Below are 19725 nucleotides of genomic sequence, written 5' to 3' on the forward strand. Positions count from 1 at the left end.
GGGAAGTGATGTGGGAGTGTCATATCAATCTGTTGATTTCATTGGCTGAGCAATAAAAGAAACTGCTTGGCTGGCCCTGATAGGTTAGAACATAGATGGGAGGAGTAAACAGAATAGAATTCTGGGAGGAAGAGGAAGTGAGGTCAGACTCTGTGCTGCTTCCAGAGGGACCGGACAGCCGCCATGCTCTGCTCTCCCAGGCAGCTGCAACCCACGATGGACTTAGGCTAGAATCTTCCTGGTAAGCACACCTTGGGGTGCTTACACACATCATTGGAAATGGGCTAGTCCAGGTGCGAGAATTAGCCTGTAAGGGCTAGAGTTCATGGACCAAGCAGTTCTTAAATGAATACAGTTTGTGTGTTGTTATTTCGGGCATGAGCTAGCCAAGCGGCCGGGGTGTTGTGGACGCAGCCCCGCCGCCGCTCTTATTTCAACACATATGGTAGATATATTTCTCAGTTTTTGAGAATTTTTCCATCCTGGTTGCCATAGGTACTACAACACTTTGTAAAACCACTAAGAATAAATAAATATTTTCTGTTACTTATTCCTTTCCATTCTCATCTCAAAATATTTTACATTTGCCATAGTATTTTCTATAATTTTTCTATGCATATTTAATGTTAGTTCTCACATTTTTCAAACTGAGGTTCTTCACCATAAGAACCAGAAGTTTGCCATTGACGTACCTTCTTAGTTCCAATATAAGTTGTTAATATCTATTTCTAGTAAACTACGGCTATTCAGAACCTTGGGTTCTAAGTATTACTTATTTTATTTTCTCATATTAAGGATAGAAATGTCCTTATATTTCCAAGCTGTTCTAGTGTCTGTGCATGTACAGTATTGAAAAATAAGGTAATGATACACACTTATATAGATTTTCATTTTCAAGACTGCTTCAATTCTTCCTTTATTTGCAAGGTTTCAGCAAATATGTCTATGTTACAACACCTTTATTTTCTTATTAGTGTTGTAAATATTGTTTAATAATATTTTACGTTGTGTTATTTCTATTTATAGTATTTTTCAGTTATAAACAAATGCACTAATATATTTTGAAGTAGTATCCCTAATGTATATAACCTACATTATATTTTAAATGTTAATACTTTTCTTTTGATCACAAGATATTTTCCCTTATTTCTGAATGAATTTGGATCATTCTGAGATAAAGTGTGTTGTGCTTTAACTTATATTTTCTTTTTGGTATAAATATAGTAATCTTTCTTTCTAACAGACTCACATGCATTCTGTTTAGCTTTTGTTATACTATCTAAAGTAATGATGTTATGACTTTAGCAGCAATATGATTTGTTCTTTACAATCTGATGATCTACAATGGATAAGAGTTTGATTAGACCATTTCTACCATGTTTAGGAATTTAATGAGATTTGGCTTCATCTATGACTTTAGAGTTTCCATAAAACAATACATATACATCCTTATCTTTATTGGTATTCCAACAATGTTGCAATTTTTAATTGATTTACTCTTTCCAAAGAATTTTCATTGTACTTTTCAATTTAATTATAATGTGTTTGTTGTTGGTATTATCAGGCTGTCTCATACACTTGGCAGTGTTTCGTTACCTCAATTAAAATTATTGATTTAAAATATTATTCCTCAGAAGTTTTGTATATTGATATCTGAATGTCCTTGTATCTTTTTAATATTTTATCAATAGCTCATTTCAATATTAATAATCTTGACTAGCCTCATTCTCACAACCTGTGAAAGTCTCTGGCCATTTTGACTGCCTTATTCATTATGAGGAAAGCCTCCTACACAATTCTGTTGGCATGGGAACCTTTCTATCTGCTCAGTAAGGTCAAAGTTAGTACAGTCTGGCTGTTCACCCTTTCCAGGTAACATGTTCATTAACTTTCACTAGATTTTTAGTGAAGGTAACTATTTTTTTTCATTTTTAAAAGTTCTAGTAGAATATATATAAAGAGTTTAGTTAATATTTCATGATTTTAATTATAAGGTCTAATTAATAAGACCTTATTCTTTTGTCTAATTTTGAGCATCTTTCATGTTTACTTGTCAATACATGTAATCTTGCCTTTTCTCAGTTATTCTTTCCTTACTTCTTCATAATCAGTCTTGAGAATATGTTTTTGTTCATATTAATGCTTATAGTTCTTTTAAGCACATAACAGCACTGTAAACTTGATTTATCTTGATTTTATTTTGTATTTTAAGTCAGAATCTCTCAATTTTGATTTTTACTAGATACATTCTTATGATCAGATATTTGATACCATCTAAGAACAATGTGAAACTTCATTCCTTCATTAAATTTTTATTTATTTTTAAACTTTAGGGGAATGACTTTTTCTTTGGTCTTAAAAGCTTATCAGATCATGCTTATATATAGATTTTTTATATTCATATTTCATATTGATATATTTTTAGTTAGGAAAATATTGTTTTATCTAGTTTCTAATGGTCCATTTTAAAAATATATTTCATGTGTACTTAATTTTTCATACACAGCATTAAAACTATTGTTTTATTATATAATATTCTATATTTTCATTCCTTTCATTTTTTGATCACAATTTTATATTTATAAATTGAATACATCTTAAATTTTAATAGAAGACAAACTTTTACTGTATATTTTATCCTTTGTAGGTTTTAGACTATAAAATAAGATTCCTAATGATTCTGGGTTCTCTTGTCAGCATTCATAAACATGACATTTAAAATCAAATAGGTGTCTCATTGTTTAATATCTAATACATTTTGCATTTTTCCAGGCACTTTTTGCATTTATTAGTTTCCCTTGAACTTTGACTTTTTTATTTAGAGGTTATAATTTAATTTGCATTTCTCCCTTCCCTTTTCTCCCTCTACCTCTTTGATACCTCTCCCCACTCTTCATGAAATTGATGGCTTTTTTTCCCACTAATATCTGTTACATTCATACATGTATATACATATTCCTAAATATAGCATATCAGTCTATATAATAGTACATGCATAGATGTTTTTAGAGATGACCTTTTGGTCCTGAAGAACCAGTTATGTGCTCTTCCCTGGGTTTGGCCAGGTCTCCTAATCCCAGTTTTCTTCAGTTCCCTGTAGTTTTACATGTAGGTTTGAAGCCTTGTGTGCTTTCCTCCATCTACTTTGGCATGGATTAGTGCTGTCCATGTTTGACTTACTTTTGGGTAGTCATGTTGGTATCATTTTATGGTGACATTCATAGAAAACTCCCTGAACTTCCGAATCTTAAAACCTTTATGCTCCCTCTTCAGCAATGATCCCTGAGCATTAGGCTAAGGAGTGTTTTGTACATATGTCTATTGGGAATGGACTCCATATCTCTGCATTTTGATTAGTTGTGATTTTCTGGAATGTACTCTAATGCAAAGAAAAGTTTCCTTGATAATGGGTGAAGACCATTTTTATCTTATGATATATGGGCAAATGTTTATAGATTGTTGTGATGAATTATGTTGTTTTAATGAACTAGAAGATGTAGATCCTTCTCTAATAACCATGACTTTATTAGCACTGAGTAGTATCCTAGGTTTCCATTGTCAAGAGTGGTCACTTGAAGAGGAACACACCAGAGGAAGGGGAACACGAATCAGATAATTGCACACTAGCTCCAAATAGGGTACAATAAGGTGTTCTTTATTAAAGGGGAATTCATGGATTACATAGAGGAACAGGAACAGAATCCAACATCCAGGTGTGAAGACTGGGGAGAGAGAGAGCAAACAGGGAGATCCTGACCCAGTGCTTTTTTATACTCAAAGCCACCCCCACCTGTCTAGCCTCTCAAAAGCCATTGGTTGAAAGAGGTTCCCATTAGTCACCCTTTTGTTAAATGAGTCTTAAATACAATGAGGTGGCTATTGGTTACAGACAAGGTATATGTGCCACTATTGCACCCTTAGGGTTGCCGTCCCATGCTGGCAGTTGATGTGTTTCGTACCTACTTGTCTGAGTAGGACTATTGGTTGCCTATTTCCTTTGGAATTTTGCACTGTGTCTGCTGGTACCATGAGTTCTAGTCCTCAAGGAGGGGGCTTTCAGATCAGTTTAGGCTTAGGGACCTCTAAACCTTGTCAGTGAAGTGCATGGTATTTTCAGCAATAGGGACTTATCTTGCTTCTGTGAAATAGCCAAAAGAAATATGAATAAATTGCAAGGTTAGGAGTCTCTTGAACACTATTACTCAACAACTCAAAACAAAGGTTCTGATGTCAGGCATTGGGGATTTTGTAAAATGAAATGGGAAAAAGGAAGGTCCTTAGAGAAGGCAGTGGGAGATCAATTTTGGAAAAGAAAATAAGTAAAATAGCAGCATGTACACATAGAAAAGCCACAGGGAATCATATTATTAACTCTTTCTTTTTACAAAACTATTACATAACACTGTTTACAAAGATACATCTATAGTTTTTAATAAACCTTTCTCATCTGGGATGATGAGGTTTCCTCCAAGAGCCAAAAGCATACTTTGAGTGTCCTAGTAGAGTATGTGACATTTTTTTCATTATTCTGATTGTATTAAAGGATGTTGCTTCATTTATATCATCACTCGTGGAATTTCTCTTTTACTTGTTTATTTTTCTTTTTAGATTGTTTTATAGCCTAATTTCTGCTATATATTTCTACTTATCTTTTAACTCTTATTAGGATGCTCTAAATGTTATTCTTTTCTTATCAATTTACGCTGTATTTATTTTATCCTATTATATGTTTGTTCTTCTTTGTCTTTGTATTTATTTTTTTAATCTATAAGTTGACATGTACACATATATATTACTGTACTTAGTACTATACATACACTAACAACACTTCTCTAGTTTAGAGTGTTTTAATAACAGAGCATATTTTCTCAAAATTCAAAAATTTTATGGTAACCCTTTGTTTTAAAATTTTGGTGATAGATTTAAGCTAAACAGCTAGAATATGCTGCAAAGTAGATTGCATCATTTTAATTTATAAACACAAAACTAAAACTATATCCATGCAAATGTTTAGTACTTACATAAGAAGAATACAATGTAAGACTTATGGAAGTGCTTTATAAAAGGCCTGAACTTATCTGATAATTCAATTCATAATTTATATGGAAAAGATTCACAAACCCACAACATACACACTTCCACAGTGTTCTTTTGGCATTTATAAACAATATATTTGCTGCAAAATTTCAAATTCATTGAATAGGCCATATTCCTTGGGGTGTAACAAAATTTGTGTCAAGTCAGGACAAAAATGTTCCAATAGACATTTAACTTTTTAATGTAGACTTTTTGGTTTGTTGTATTACAGGGTTTTTGATATATCTGCAAATAATTTTGGAAATTTATGTGTACTTATACTTTATTATTAGTGACAAAGGAAATTTTTTTGTCTTTTTTTTTCTTTCTTTCTTTCTTTCTTTATTAAATATTTCAGTCTCTTCCCCACCTCCGCCTCCCCTTTCCCTCCCCCTCCCCCAATCCATTCCCCCTCCCTCGTCAGCCCAAAGAGCAATCAGGGCTCTCCGTCCCGTGGGAAGTCCGAGGAAAACCCTCCTCCGTCCAGGTCTCGTAAGGTGAGCATCCAAACTGCCTAGGCTCCCACAAAGCCACTACATGCAGTAGGATCAAAAACCCATTGCCATTGTTCTTGATGTCTCAGTAGTCCTCATTGTCCGCTATGTTCAGTGAGACCGGTTTTAACCCAGGCTTTTTCAGACCCAGGTCAGCTGGCCTTGGTGAGTTCCCGATAGAGCATCTCCATTGTCTCAGTGTGTGGGTGCACCCCTCGCGGTCCTGAGTTCCTTGCTCATGCTCGCTCTCCTTCTGCTCCTGATTTGGACCTTGAGATTTCAGTCCGGTGCTCCAATGTGGGTCTCTGTCTCTGTCTCCTTTCATCGCCTGATGAAGGTTAATATTCAGGAGGATGCCTATATGTTTTTCTTTGGGTTCTCCTTCTTATTTAGCTTCTCTAAGAACCCGAATTATAGGCTCAATGTCCTTTATTTATGGCTAGAAACCAAATATGAGTGAGTACATCCCATGTTCCTCTTTTTGGGTCTGGCTTACCTCACTCAGGATAGTGTTTTCTATTTCCATCCATTTGCCTGCAAACTTCAAGAAGTCCTTGTTTTTTACTGCTGAGTAGTACTCTAATATGTATATATTCCATACTTTCTTCATCCATTCTTCAATTGAGGGGCATCTAGGTTGTTTCCAGGTTCTGGCTATTACAAACAATGCTGCTATGAACATAGTAGAGCATATATTTTTGTTGCATGATAAGGCCTCTCTTGGGTATATTCCCAAGAGTGGTATTGCTGGGTCCATGGGTAGGTTGATCCCAAATTTTCTGAGAAACCGCCACACTGCTTTCCAGAGTGGTTGTACAAGTTTGCATTCCCACCAGCAATGGATAAGTGTACCCCTTTCTCCACAACCTCTCCAGCATAGGCTATCATTGGTGTTTTTGATTTTAGCCATTCTGACAGGTGTAAGATGGTATCTTAAAGTTGTCTTGATTTGCATTTCCCTGATCGCTAAGGAAGTTGAGCATGACCTTAGGTGTCTTTTGGCCATTTGAACTTCTTCTGTTGAGAGATCTCTGTTCAGCTCAGTGCCCCATTTTATAATTGGGTTGATTAGCCTTTTACAGTCTAGTTTCTTAAGTTCTTTATATATTTTGGAGATCAGACCTTTGTCAGTTGCGGGGTTGGTGAAGATCTTCTCCCAGTCAGTGGGTTGCCTTTCTGTCTTAGCGACAGTGTCCTTTGCTTTACAGAAGCTTCTCAGTCTCATGAGGTCCCATTTATTCAATGAGGCCCTTACTGTCTGTGCTGCTGATGTTATACGTAGGAAGCGGTCTCCTGTGCCCACTTGTTGTAGTGTAGTTCCCACTTTCTCTCCTATCAGGTTCAGTGTGTTCAGACTGATATTGAGGTCTTTAATCCACTTGGACTTGAGTTTTGTGCATGGTGACAGACATGGATCTATTTTCATTTTTGTACAGATTGAAATCCAGTTTTGCCAGCACAATTTGTTGAAGATGCTCTCTTTTTTCCATTGTATAGTTTTAGCTCCTTTATCGAAAATCAGGTGCTCATAGGTTTGTGGATTAAAGTCAGGGTCTTCTATACGGTTCCATTGGTCGACTTCTCTGTTTTTATGCCAATACCAAGCTGTTTTTAATACTGTAGCTCTGTAATAGAGTTTGAAGTCAGGGATGGTAATGCCTCCAGACGTTCCTTTATTGTATAAGATTGTTTTGGCTATCCTGGGTTTTTTATTTTTCCATATAAAGTTGATTATTGTCTTCTCCAGATCTGTGAAGAATTTTGATGGGATTTTGATGGGGATTGCATTGAATCTATATATTGCTTTTGGAAGAATTGCCATTTTTACTATGTTGATCCTCCCAATCCAAGAGCAAGGGAGATCCTTCCATTTTCTGGTGTCTTCTTCTATTTCGTTCTTCAAAGTCTTAAAGTTCTTGTCATATAGATCTTTCACTTCCTTGGTCAGGGTTACCCCAAGATATTTTATGCTCTTTGTGGCTATCATGAAAGGTGATGCTTCTCTGATTTCCCTCTCTGTTTCCTTATCCTTACTGTATAGGAAGGCAACTGATTTTTTCGAGTTGATCTTGTATCCTGCCACATTACTGAAGGTGTTTATCAGCTGTAGGAGTTCTTTGGTAGAGTTTTTGGGGTCGCTTATGTATACTATCATATCATCTGCAAATAACGAAAGCTTAACTTCTTCCTTTCCAATACGAATCCCTTTGATCCCCTTATGTTGTCTTATTGCTATTGCTAGAACTTCAAGCACTATATTGAAGAGGTATGGAGAGAGTGGACATCCTTGTCTTGTTCCTGATTTTAGTGGGATGGCTTTGAGTTTTTCTCCGTTTAATTTAATGTTAGCTGTCGGTTTGCTGTAAATAGCTTTTATTATATTTAGGTATGACCCTTGTATCCCTAGTCTCTCCAATACCTTTATCATAAAGGGGTGTTGGATTTTGTCGAATGCTTTTTCAGCATCTAATGAAATGATCATATGGTTTTTTTCTTTCATTTTATTTATATGGTGGATTACATTGATAGATTTGCGTATGTTGAACCAGCCCTGCATCTCTGGGATGAAGCCTACTTGATCATAATGGATAATTTTTCTAATGTGTTCTTGAATTCGGTTTGCCAGTATTTTATTAAGAATTTTTGCGTCGATATTCATGAGTGAGATAGGCCTGTAGTTCTCTTTCTTGGTTGGGTCTTTGTGTGGTTTTGGTATCAGGGTAACTGTAGCTTCATAAAAGGAATTTGGCAATGACTTTTCTGTTTCTATACTGTGAAATACATTAAGGAGAATAGGTATTAGCTCTTCTTGGAAGTTCTGGTAGAATTCTGCATTGAAACCATCTGGTCCTGGGCTTTTTTTAGAGGGCAGATTTTTGATAACTGCTTCAAGTTCTTCGCGACTAACAGGTCTATTTAGATCTTTCACCTGGTCTTGGTTTAGCTTTGGTATATGGTACTTATCTAAAAAGATGTCCATTTCTTTTGTATTTTCCAGTTTTGTGGCATACAGGCTCCTGTAGTAAGATCTAATGATTCTCTGAATTTCCTCTGTGTCTGTGGTTATGTCCCCCTTTTCATTTCTGATCTTATTTATTTGCGTGTTCTCCCTCTGTTGTTTAATTAGTTTGGATAGGGGTTTGTCTATCTTGTTGATTTTCTCCAAGAACCAACTTTTTGTTTCATTGATTCTTTGGACTGTTTTCTGTGTTTCTATTTTGTTGATTTCTGCCCTCAGTTTGATTATTTCCAGTCTTCTACTCCTTCTGGGCACATCTGCTTCTTTTTTTTCTAAAGCTTTCAGGTGTGCTGTTAAGTCCCCAATGTATGCTTTCTCCGTTTTCTTTAAGTGGGCACTTAGTGCTATGAACTTTCCTCTTAGCACTGCTTTCATCGTGTCCCATAGGTTTGAGTATGTTGTCTCTTTATTTTCATTAAATTCAAGGAAGACTTTAATTTCCTTCTTAATTTCTTCCTTCACCCAGGTGTGGTTCAGTAGTTGATTGTTCAGTTTCCATGAGTTTGTCGGCTTTCTGGGGGCAGCATTGTTGTTGCCTTCTAACTTTAATCCGTGGTGATCTGATAAGACACAGGTGGACACTGATATTCTTTTGTATCTGTGGAGGCTTCCTTTGTTTCCGAGTATATGGTCAATTTTTGAGAAGGTTCCATGAGCTGCAGAGAAGAAGGTATATTCTTTCCTATTTGGGTGGAGTGTTCTATAGATGTCTGTTAAGTCCATTTGTTTCATTACCTCCAGTAATTCTCTTAATTCTCTATTAGGTTTCTGTCTGATTGACCTGTCCATTGGAGAGAGAGGTGTGTTGAAGTCTCCTACTATTAGTGTGTGTGGTTTGATGTCTGCCTTGAGTTCTAGTAATATTTCTTTTATATAAGTGGGTGCTTTTATATTAGGGGCATAGATATTCAGAATTGAGATGTCATCCTGATGAATTGTTCCTGTTATGAGTATAAAGTGTCCTTCTCGATCTCTTCTGATTGATTTTAGTTTGAAGTCCGTTTTGTTGGAAATTAGTACGGCCACACCTGCTTTTTTCTTAGGACCATTTGCTTGAAAGACCTTTTCCCAACCTTTTACTCTGAGTAGATGCCTGTCTTTGTGGTTGAGATGTGTTTCTTGCAAACAGCAGAATGTTGGATCCTGTTTTCGTATCCAATCTCTTAGCCTGTGCCTTTTTATAGGTGAATTGAGACCATTAATATTAAGTGATATTAATGACCAATTGTTGTTTACTCCGGTTATTCTTATTGTTTTTTTGGTAGTAGAGTTTGTGTGTGTGTCCCTTCTTTGAGTTGTGCTGGTGAAGGTTCACTAGATGCCTGAGTTATTGTAGTCAGTGTTGGCATTGTTGGATTCCTTGGGTTGCGATTTTCCTTCTATTACTTTCTGTAGAGCTGGATTTGTGGCTACGTATTGTTTAAATTTGTTCTTATCCTGGAATGTCTTGTTTTCTCCATTGATAGTGAACACTAGCTTGGCAGGGTACAGAAGTTTGGGTTTGCATCCATGGTCTCTTAGCTTTTGAAGTACCTCTATCCAGGACCTTCTGGCTTTCATGGTTTCCATAGAGAAGTCAGGTGTAATTCTGATCGGTTTACCTTTATAGGTTACTTGGCCTTTTTCCTTTGCAGCTCTTAATATTCTTTCTTTAACCTGTCTATTTTGTGTTTTGATTATTATATGGCGAGGGGAAGTTTTTCTTTGATCCAGTCTGTTTGGTGTTCTGTATGCTTCTTGAATATTCAAGGGGATAACTTTCTTTATGTTGGGAAAGTTTTCTTCCATAATTTTGTTAAAAATATTTTCTGGGCCTTCGAGCTGTGATTCTTCTCCTTCTTCTATTCCTATAATTCTTAGGTTTGGTCTTTTTATTGTGTCCCATATTTCTTGAATGTTTTGTGATGAGAATTTGTTGGCTTTGCTGTTTTCTTTGATCAGTGCATTTATTTTCTCTATGGTGTCCTCAGCATCTGAGATTCTTTCTTCTATCTCTTGTAGTCTATTGATTATGCTTGTTTCTGTAGACTCTGCTCGTTGGCCTAGATTTTCCATATCCAGCTGTTCTTCCCTTTGTGTTCTCTTCCTTGCTTCCCTTTCAGTTTTCAATTCTTGCACTGTTTCCATTACCTGTTTGATCGTTTTTTCTTGGTTTCCCAGGGTCTCATGTACATATTTACTTAATTCTTCGAACTTTTTGTTATTCTTCTCATCCATTTCTATAAGGGTGTTTATTACATATTTTTTAAGGGATTCTATTGCTTTCATAAAGTCAATTTTTTCCACTTCTTCTGTGTTAGGGTGTTCAAATCTTTCTGTTGTAAGATCTTTGGGATCTGGTGTTTTCATGTTGTTTTTCTGATTAATGGGTGATGTTCTGCCTTGGCGCCTGCCCATCTCCTCCTTTCAATGCTATCTAATTGGTCTTTTAAAATCAGATCAGGTTTCTCTGCTGGCCAGAGGCTTCTCTTACTAATTGCCCTCGCTCTGTTTCCTGGCTCCTGCTGGGGGCCAAGAACCCTCTCACCCCTAAGAAGGGTTTTCCGGAACCGGTCCCGGCTCCCCGTTTGCCAGGGCCCTCGCCAACCAAAGGCCTACCTCTTTGATTTAATTGTAGTGGGGCGATCTGCTCTCGGTGTTGCGCGCTGGTCCCTGCCGCCTGCGACCTCTGCCGCCGCGCTGGTCCCCTCCAGTCTCGGCGACAGCCGTCGTTGCCTGCCTGCGCCTCCCAGCGCCGTCTGCCGGCGCGTGCGCCTCCCAGCTCCGTCTGCCGGCGCGTGCGCCTCCCAGCTCCGTCTGCCGGCGCGTGCGCCTCCCAGCTCCGTCTGCCGGCGCGTGCGCCTCCCAGCTCCGTCTGCCGGCGCGTGCGCCTCCCAGCTCCGTCTGCCGGCGCGTGCGCCTCCCAGCTCCGTCTGCCGGCGCGTGCGCCTCCCAGCTCCGTCTGCCGGCGCGTGCGCCTCCCAGCTCCGTCTGCCGGCGCGTGCGCCTCCCAGCTCCGTCTGCCGGCGCGTGCGCCTCCCAGCTCCGTCTGCCGGCGCGTGCGCCTCCCAGCTCCGTCTGCCGGCGCGTGCGCCTCCCAGCTCCGTCTGCCGGCGCGTGCGCCTCCCAGCTCCGTCTGCCGGCGCGTGCGCCTCCCAGCTCCGTCTGCCGGCGCGTGCGCCTCCCAGCTCCGTCTGCCGGCGCGTGCGCCTCCCAGCTCCGTCTGCCGGCGCGTGCGCCTCCCAGCTCCGTCTGCCGGCGCGTGCGCCTCCCAGCTCCGTCTGCCGGCGCGTGCGCCTCCCAGCTCCGTCTGCCGGCGCGTGCGCCTCCCAGCTCCGTCTGCCGGCGCGTGCGCCTCCCAGCTCCGTCTGCCGGCGCGTGCGCCTCCCAGCTCCGTCTGCCGGCGCGTGCGCCTCCCAGCTCCGTCTGCCGGCGCGTGCGCCTCCCAGCTCCGTCTGCCGGCGCGTGCGCCTCCCAGCTCCGTCTGCCGGCGCGTGCGCCTCCCAGCTCAAAGGAAATTTTTGTAAAAGAAATGTTTTGCTATCTTTTTGGTCACACAGATTTAAAGCCAAATGAGTTTTTGAAAATGGTGATAAATTTGAAAGTAAATAAACCATTAGTTTAACAATGTGAATAGTTTATACCTAGAAAGAAGTGCACATTTCTTTCTACTTTGCAACTTACTGTAACATTTTACTAATTTTTTTGTTTTGTTTTGTTTTGTTTTGTGGGGACAGTGTTTCTCTGTGTAATAGTCCTGGCTGTCCTGGAACTAGCTCTTGTAGACCAGGCTGGCCTTGAACTCATAGAGATCTGCCTGCCTCTGCCTCCCAAGTGCTGAGATTAAAGGCATGCACTAGTACTGTCCAGCTACATTTTACTTTTTGAGAGTATTTAGGAAACCCGTGTGTCACACATGAATCATCTTTATTGAGCATAGCAAAATCAGAGGGAATCTTTTTATATCTTTATGGTAAAAGGATTGTGTAGTGACAATTTTTTACCTAAATTTGATATGTATTTTCTACTTTACTTGGAAAAGAGGCCATTTTTCACTCCAAAGTCTCATTATGTACACATGTACATATGTATATATATATATATATTATACATACATACATGAATACATATATGTTAATGACATTTATTTGATTTAATGACATTTTAATACAGAGCCATCAAGATGTTTCTTAACTTTCTGGTAATGGAAAATTACCATTTTTATTTTCAGCTTTTCACTTCATATTGAGACAAATCAGCAATTCCAAGAATCTGCCTTCTTCAGTTGTTTTGAAAGCTTGAAAGGTAAAATTGTGCTTTCATATATCTATCAACAAAGATACTTTACAGACTGGACTAGATGAAAAGGTAAGGGACAAAGAGATATCAAACACCATTTGAAATACACGTTGGTATTATAATAATAAGAACATTTCTTCATGAAGGAATATTGAGAAAAAACATTGAAAATTTTTGATTGAGTGGTTCAAACACAGTAATGCTTTAAAAAATAAAATACAACTACTACAAGTCTGTACTGGATAGCCCTTTATACAACCATAACGTACTTATACTCAATGATTTCCGTAATTGCAAAATATTCGCTCTCTGAGACAGAATGTCTTGTTAGAAACGGTAAAGCACTTAAGGTAGCCTTTCTCCATCCTGTTTGCATACATTACTTAAATGAACAGTAAATACTCAATAGTTATTTCTAAAATATTTTTTCACAAACAAATTATGCGTTAGTGTATACTTAGATAATATATATCTCATGCTAGAGATCAAACCTTGGAAATTTTGTCTATTACTAGGAAATTATGCCTATTATACGGATACTCTAATACTGAACTACACTTAGCTAAGTAGCCGTTTTGGTGTCTATTGAGTAAAGGAGATGCTATTCAATATGTATTCTTCTTGGATGTTTTGATTGCAAAAATTCATTGATTTTGTTTAATTTTTTTTAAATTTGTGCAACAATGATTATATTTTCTGGTATAATAAAAAGCATCTGGTAGAGATAGTCTTAATAAAAATCACATTGTATTAAAAATTATTGTTATAATATTTCTTGCTTACCTTTTCAGCTTATTGACTTTTTTCATGTCATCATTCTATTGTGAATTGCTCTTGGTAAATTTTTGTTTCCTTTTATAAATTTGACTAGAATTTTATACTTACACATGAATTTTTTCAGTCTTCAACTGAAGGTTAAGAATTCTTGATATTTTGTCTTTTCTCTATGCTTAAAAGGGTTTTTTTTTTTAGCTTTCACAAAGTGTGGGTTTAGATAATTTTGATCTTACTTTAATCTTTACTTTATACCCTGCCAATTTTACAATTTTGCAACTTCATTCAATTCTATAGGTTTCTTAATATTTCTTATTTACTTCCTGTACTCAGTATTTATTACAAATCAGATTACCCAGTATCTTAGTATTTATTTTCCTGATTATTTAACTTTTAGTTTATTTAATTTCACTGTGAAGAGACAACTAATCTATGCAAAATACCTGTCTCTCTAAGTTCATGGAGATGTATTCATGGCCCATAATATGAATATTGTGGAAAGTGCCTTTAAAAAAAAAAACTGTTTTATAGTGCTGTTTTTTAGTGTACAATTTTGTATCAGTTTTATTCTTATGGCAACTTCTGCTATCTCATAAATAGAAATTTCTATATGAAAACTGACTCCTCTACACTTCTCAGCATGGGTTCAGCAAATCTGTTTTCTTCCTTCTCAAGTTTCAATATCTACAAGTAATTGATATTTTCTTTCAGAGAAAATGTATATTTATTGAGGAAAAGTGAGAAAAGAACTTCTGAGAATGGAGGAATTACAAGGGAGAAATCCTCAATATTGAACAGTTTCAATCTGTATTTTGGTGCTGATTGCTGTTACCTAGTTTTTTTTTTTTTTTTTTTTTTTTTTTTTTTTTGGCTTAGAGCTGAGGCTTGTTCCACTGAAAGGATTTTCATGACCAGTACTGTAGTCTTGGTAAAAAAGTCAATGGTTTTGGAGGACATAGTCCCTAATATGGACCCTTCTATTGCTACTTTACCAAAGGTTTTGTCAAGGTGTTTTCTAAATATTTTTGTTTGTGTCTATAGACCTGTATATTAGTTAGGGTTCCCATTGCTGTGAATAGACACTATGACCACAGCAACTCTTATAAAGGAAAACATTTTATTGAGGTTGTCTTAGCGTTTCAGGAATTTAGTCCATTATCATGATGATGGGAATCATGGTGGCATTTAGGTAGACTGATGCTAGAGGAGCTGAAAGTTCTGAAGACAGCAGGAAGTGAATTGGTTTGAGCTTCTGAGACCTCAAAACCCACCCCCTAGTCATGTACATCCTCCAACAAAGCCACACTTGCTCCACAAGACCATGCCTCCTAAGTGTCACTCCCTATGGACTTATGAGGACCATTTTCTTTCAAACTTCTACACTTGGGCTACTCATTACCTTTATTAGAGTAGTTAAACCTTTATCACTTGGTGTCACTTCTCTTCAGATGTGTTCTGCTATCCTTTCACTTAATATTTTTTTTATATTTAGGTTGTGAGATTTTAGGCTTTGACATGACTTTTTTTTTGCACTCTTTATACTCTTATTTCACCCATATAGTCAGACTTCTTGCTTTAGCCTTTCCATCCCCAATGTTCCTCCTCACTACTTTTAGCTATAATCTATTACTGCACTTCTCTTAACCTGTCTCTCCCCCAAAAGCCCCTTTCTTATTTTCTGCATTTCAATTGTGCTCCAAGTAAAATACACAAAAGACTTGAAGATAAGATTCACATATGAGAGAGATAATAGACATTCATTTTTCTAGACCTGAATTATCTCACTCAGTATAATTTTTGTTACAATTACATCTATTTACCTGCAGTTTTCATAATGTATTTTTCTTTATAGGTGAGTAATTTTCCATTGGGTATACATGTCATAATTTTCTTGGCTTTTAATCTGACAGTGGACATTTACGTTGATACCATTTCCTAGCAAATATGAATAAAGCAACATTTAGCATGAATGTAGAAGTATCTTTGTAGTAGGATATTAGAAATATATACAGGAGTGGTAAAGCTGGGGCACATAGAATTTTAATTTCTAGTTTGTAATTGGTGTTTTGAGAAGCCAAGTGTTATTTCTAGTGTATAGGTGCTAGTTTACACTTCTACCAACAGTGTGAAAGAGTTATTTAATCATTACACCAATGCTAAGAGCTGTTGTCATTTATATTTATGATTATGGTCATTCTGACTTGTGTGACGTAAAATAATGAAGTAGATTAAATTTTCATTCCCTTAATGGCTAAGGATATAGAGTACTATCTAAAGTGTTTAGTAGAAATTTTCAAGTCTTTTGGGAGTTTTCTGTTCATTTCTACACTATCTCATTCTACTAATTTATAGAAAAGGAAACTGTGATGCTTTGTGGTTTCATGAAGTACAGTTTCTACACTATTTTCTGTGCAAATAAAATAAAAGTCCTTACCGGTACCTATAAATTGGACATTCCCAGATTTTTTCCCACTACCAGTATCAAAGGATTAAGGCTTATGTTGAGTTCCTTGATTTTGGGGGCTATATTTTGTACATGGTGAGAGATGAGAAGTTAATTTCAGTTCTTTGAATATAGAAATTAATTTTTTCCAACACCATTATTTCTGAAGAAGTTATTTTTTCTTCAGTGAGTATTTTTGGCATGTTTTAATATTAGGTATTATAGTTACATGGACTGTTATATGGGTCTTCTATTTTATTCTGCTCCATCAATCTATATGTCTGTCTTTGTTCCAGTACTATGTTGTTTTATTCCCATGATTCCATTATGTAATTTGAAATTGGGTATGATGACTTTTCTCAATATATTGAATAAAAATAGAGTACCTTGATTAAGTTTGGTATGTTTAGGCATCTAATATTTTTCCTTATCTTTCAGATTTCCTAATTTCATGGGATATAACTTTTAAAATCATGACATTAGTTTTAGAATTTTTTTTAATTTTAATTTCATTTTACATTCCATCCACAGATCTCATCCCCCATATCTCCCTCAGCCTATCCCCTACCCACACCTCCCAACAGGTAAGGGATTCCATGGGAGGTCAAAAAAAAAAGTCTGCTTGGCACATTAAGTTAGAGCATTGCCAAGGCCCTCTCCACTAAATTAAGGCTGAGTTGAGCATCCCACCATAAGGAAGGGGCTAGAACAAGCTAGCTCATGTACCAGGGAAAGATCCTTTTCCTACTGCCAGGTGCCTCACTGGTGGTCCAAGCTTCACCACTGTCTCCCATATATGGAGGGCCTAGTTTTTCTCATGGAGGCTCCACAACTATTAGTCTAGAGTTCATGAGTTTCCATGAGCTTGGTTCAGTTTATTTCTGTAAATTTCTCCATCATTATCTTGACCTCCCTTGTTTGTATATTCTCTCCTCCCTTTCTTTGATTGGATTTCCAAAGCTTTGCCTGGTGCGTGGTTGTAGATCTCTGCATCTGGTTCTCTTAGTTGCTGGATGATGGCTCTATGACAATAGTTGAAGTATTAACCAATCTGATTACAGGGGAAGTTCACTTAGGACTCCCACTCGACTCTTGCTAGGAGTCTTACCTAGGGTCATTATTGTCGATTCTTGGGAATTTTCCTAGCACCAGGTTTCTCTCAAATCCCATAGGAGTTAGTTGATAGTGTGGGTGTGTGAGGCTGAGATTGATGGCTTGGAGATTGCTTACTTGACAGAACCAGTACAGGGGAACTAGAGAGTTGTGGACTAGGACTTCATGTTCTGGGGACTACTTATCTACGTACCTATTGGACAACAGGAACTGTACAGACCTGAAGTGTTTTAGTATATTTTTGGGCCTGAAATCTCTTACCTTTCTGCACTGTGTGCTAAGCAGACTTCTTGCAGTTCTGTCTTTAAAGTTTCAGGGGTAAAATTCCTAATGATTATATTTATCACTTGTCACATCTGAATAATGTTCCATTTGATTCCTTAAAAGTGTAGTTACATTGAGTTCCAGGTCTTATTCTTATACTAAATCTATTTGTTTAATGTTGAAATATATATGTAAATATATGTGTATATAGTGAAAGATTTTTCTATGTATGAATACAAAAGTCTCCAACAAATATCAACAATGTATAAAATCCTTTAGTCATTAAATGTGGTTTTAAGTATAGAGAGAACATAATTATATAATCTTATAAAAATTTTATTCAATAATTTATTTGTCTCTGTTTATCCTAATACATTACTCTATTTTGACAACATTTAGCATTCTGTTGTGAAAGTCTAAACACATTGGAAGTATGTAAGTGTCTACAAATGGTCATATAGTTACTCTGAAGTTTTTGTTAATATGACTAATTTTAGTATGACCATTTAGATGAAGGTTTATTGACATATGTAGGTAGGTGTTTCTCTTAGATAATTAACAGTAGTTTTTAGGTATATGGATAAGTGTTAGAGTGATTGTGTGACATGCACAGGGGCTGGTAATTGATTGTTATCAGTGTAAAGGAAAAAAAAGAAGGAAATAATGTTTAGTGAAAGGGTGTAGATAGATCATTATATAATTCCAAAGTATGTCAAAATGTGACATTCCCAGCTGAAAGTTACATTATCAAAACTGCATCACAAATACATACCTGTCCATTCCTGTTCAAGAACTGAACCACTGACATGTGTAGTCTCCAAATTTTCCACATCAACAATGATCAAAGTCCAGTAATTAAGAACAAGAATTTCACTAGTCAACCCCTGATATAGCTAAACTTTATATTACTTGGTCATATTATGGACAATGTATATTCATTTGTACTTTCTTAAATATTGGAGAGTCTGAGGTATTTTTCTTTAATTGACAATAACATTTTCTCTTCTACTTTCTGAATGTGATATGTCTTACTGATTTTACATTCCATATGTTACCTTGCAAATTCTTGTGATTTGATTATCTTTTTATGCTATCCAGAACTGACATGGGTATTTTTTCAGTAGTTGTAATACAACACAAGTACTAGCAAACAATAAAGAATAAGCAAACTTTTGATAGATAGGTGACAGAATAGATGCAAATAGATAAAGGCTTCATGTCCCTTAAAGACAATAATATTAATGATAATTAAAAGAGCAAAGAAATAAGAACAAAGTATTTATGAAGCCTAATCAGCTAGAGATGCCTTTTTTGGAGATGACATTTGAGTTTATATCTGAATGATGATAGCAAAAAACTGGAGGAAGCATTTGAAAATATTCAGGTATGAGCACAGCATGTGCTAAAGACCATAAGTACACATATATAGACAACAATCTAAGAGATGGACCAATTTAGCATTGGTACACTGTGTTATGTGGAAGATAGCACTAGCTGTGCTCACTGAAATAGAAAACAAGGAAGTACACAAAAGTCTTAAAAACATGAAAAAACAAGGTGGGAAACCAAGAAGATGAAAAGTGGAAGGAATAGTGGCCAGTATGAAGTAAATTACAGTTATGTATTTGAAAAATAATAGGATTAGTCATATTCAAGGTAAAAATAAATATTTGATATTTCATATAGTTTTATTTAAGAGAATTCTAATTACAATTATGTTCCACTGGGTGGTGTCTAGAAAAAATAGTACACTTTATCCTGCTTTTGGACAATAAGCCTGAGAATGGGGAGGCATCATTCTTCAGTCAGTGTCCGTTATTATACTGATATGGTGGCTTACGCAAGGAATGCACATCAGAAAGGATGGGGCAAAGTGGTCTTAGACTAACAGGAATTCTCTTATTTTACGAGGATGTGAGTCTTAAAAGATGATACCAAGTGCTTGACAATCTTTAGAAAAATCAAGTATCATTTGAAAAATATGTGACTAGCCACAAAAGAGAAAAGTTAGGGATCTAATTAAAAGTTAACTGGAATATGAAGTGTGGAAGTAGTGATAGATAGCTTATGGATATAAACATTACAGCTCAGGGTTGTGGGTGTATGTTTAAGAAATATCAGTGTAATATAATATTCAAAGTTATGAATCTTCAAAGGTATGGATCTAAATTGTCTTACAAATGAAACAATTAGTTAAAAAATTGCTCTGAAACAAAAGAAATAATGTTTTTATGTAGAAGTCTAGTGAGAATGGTAGAATAAGA

General features: G+C 36.7%; 1 protein-coding gene across 1 annotated transcript in view; it reads left to right on the forward strand.

Annotated features, from left to right (window-relative positions):
• The window catches only part of LOC126491286 (atherin-like), a 293010-nt gene extending 279316 nt beyond the window's left edge, over nucleotides 1-13694 (forward strand). The window contains exons 2-3 of the mRNA XM_050126853.1: nucleotides 10450-12045; nucleotides 13659-13694. Of these exons, the coding sequence (XP_049982810.1) occupies nucleotides 10999-12045; nucleotides 13659-13694 (1083 nt within the window). The 5' untranslated portion in view covers nucleotides 10450-10998. The remainder of the gene's footprint in view (nucleotides 1-10449; nucleotides 12046-13658) is intronic.
• Nucleotides 13695-19725: the final 6031 nt, after the last annotated feature.

Source organism: Alexandromys fortis, unplaced genomic scaffold, assembly GCF_014885135.2.
Source record: "Alexandromys fortis isolate MF-2015 unplaced genomic scaffold, M_Fortis_MF-2015_v1.1 scaffold_180, whole genome shotgun sequence".
Lineage (NCBI taxonomy): Eukaryota > Metazoa > Chordata > Mammalia > Rodentia > Cricetidae > Alexandromys > Alexandromys fortis.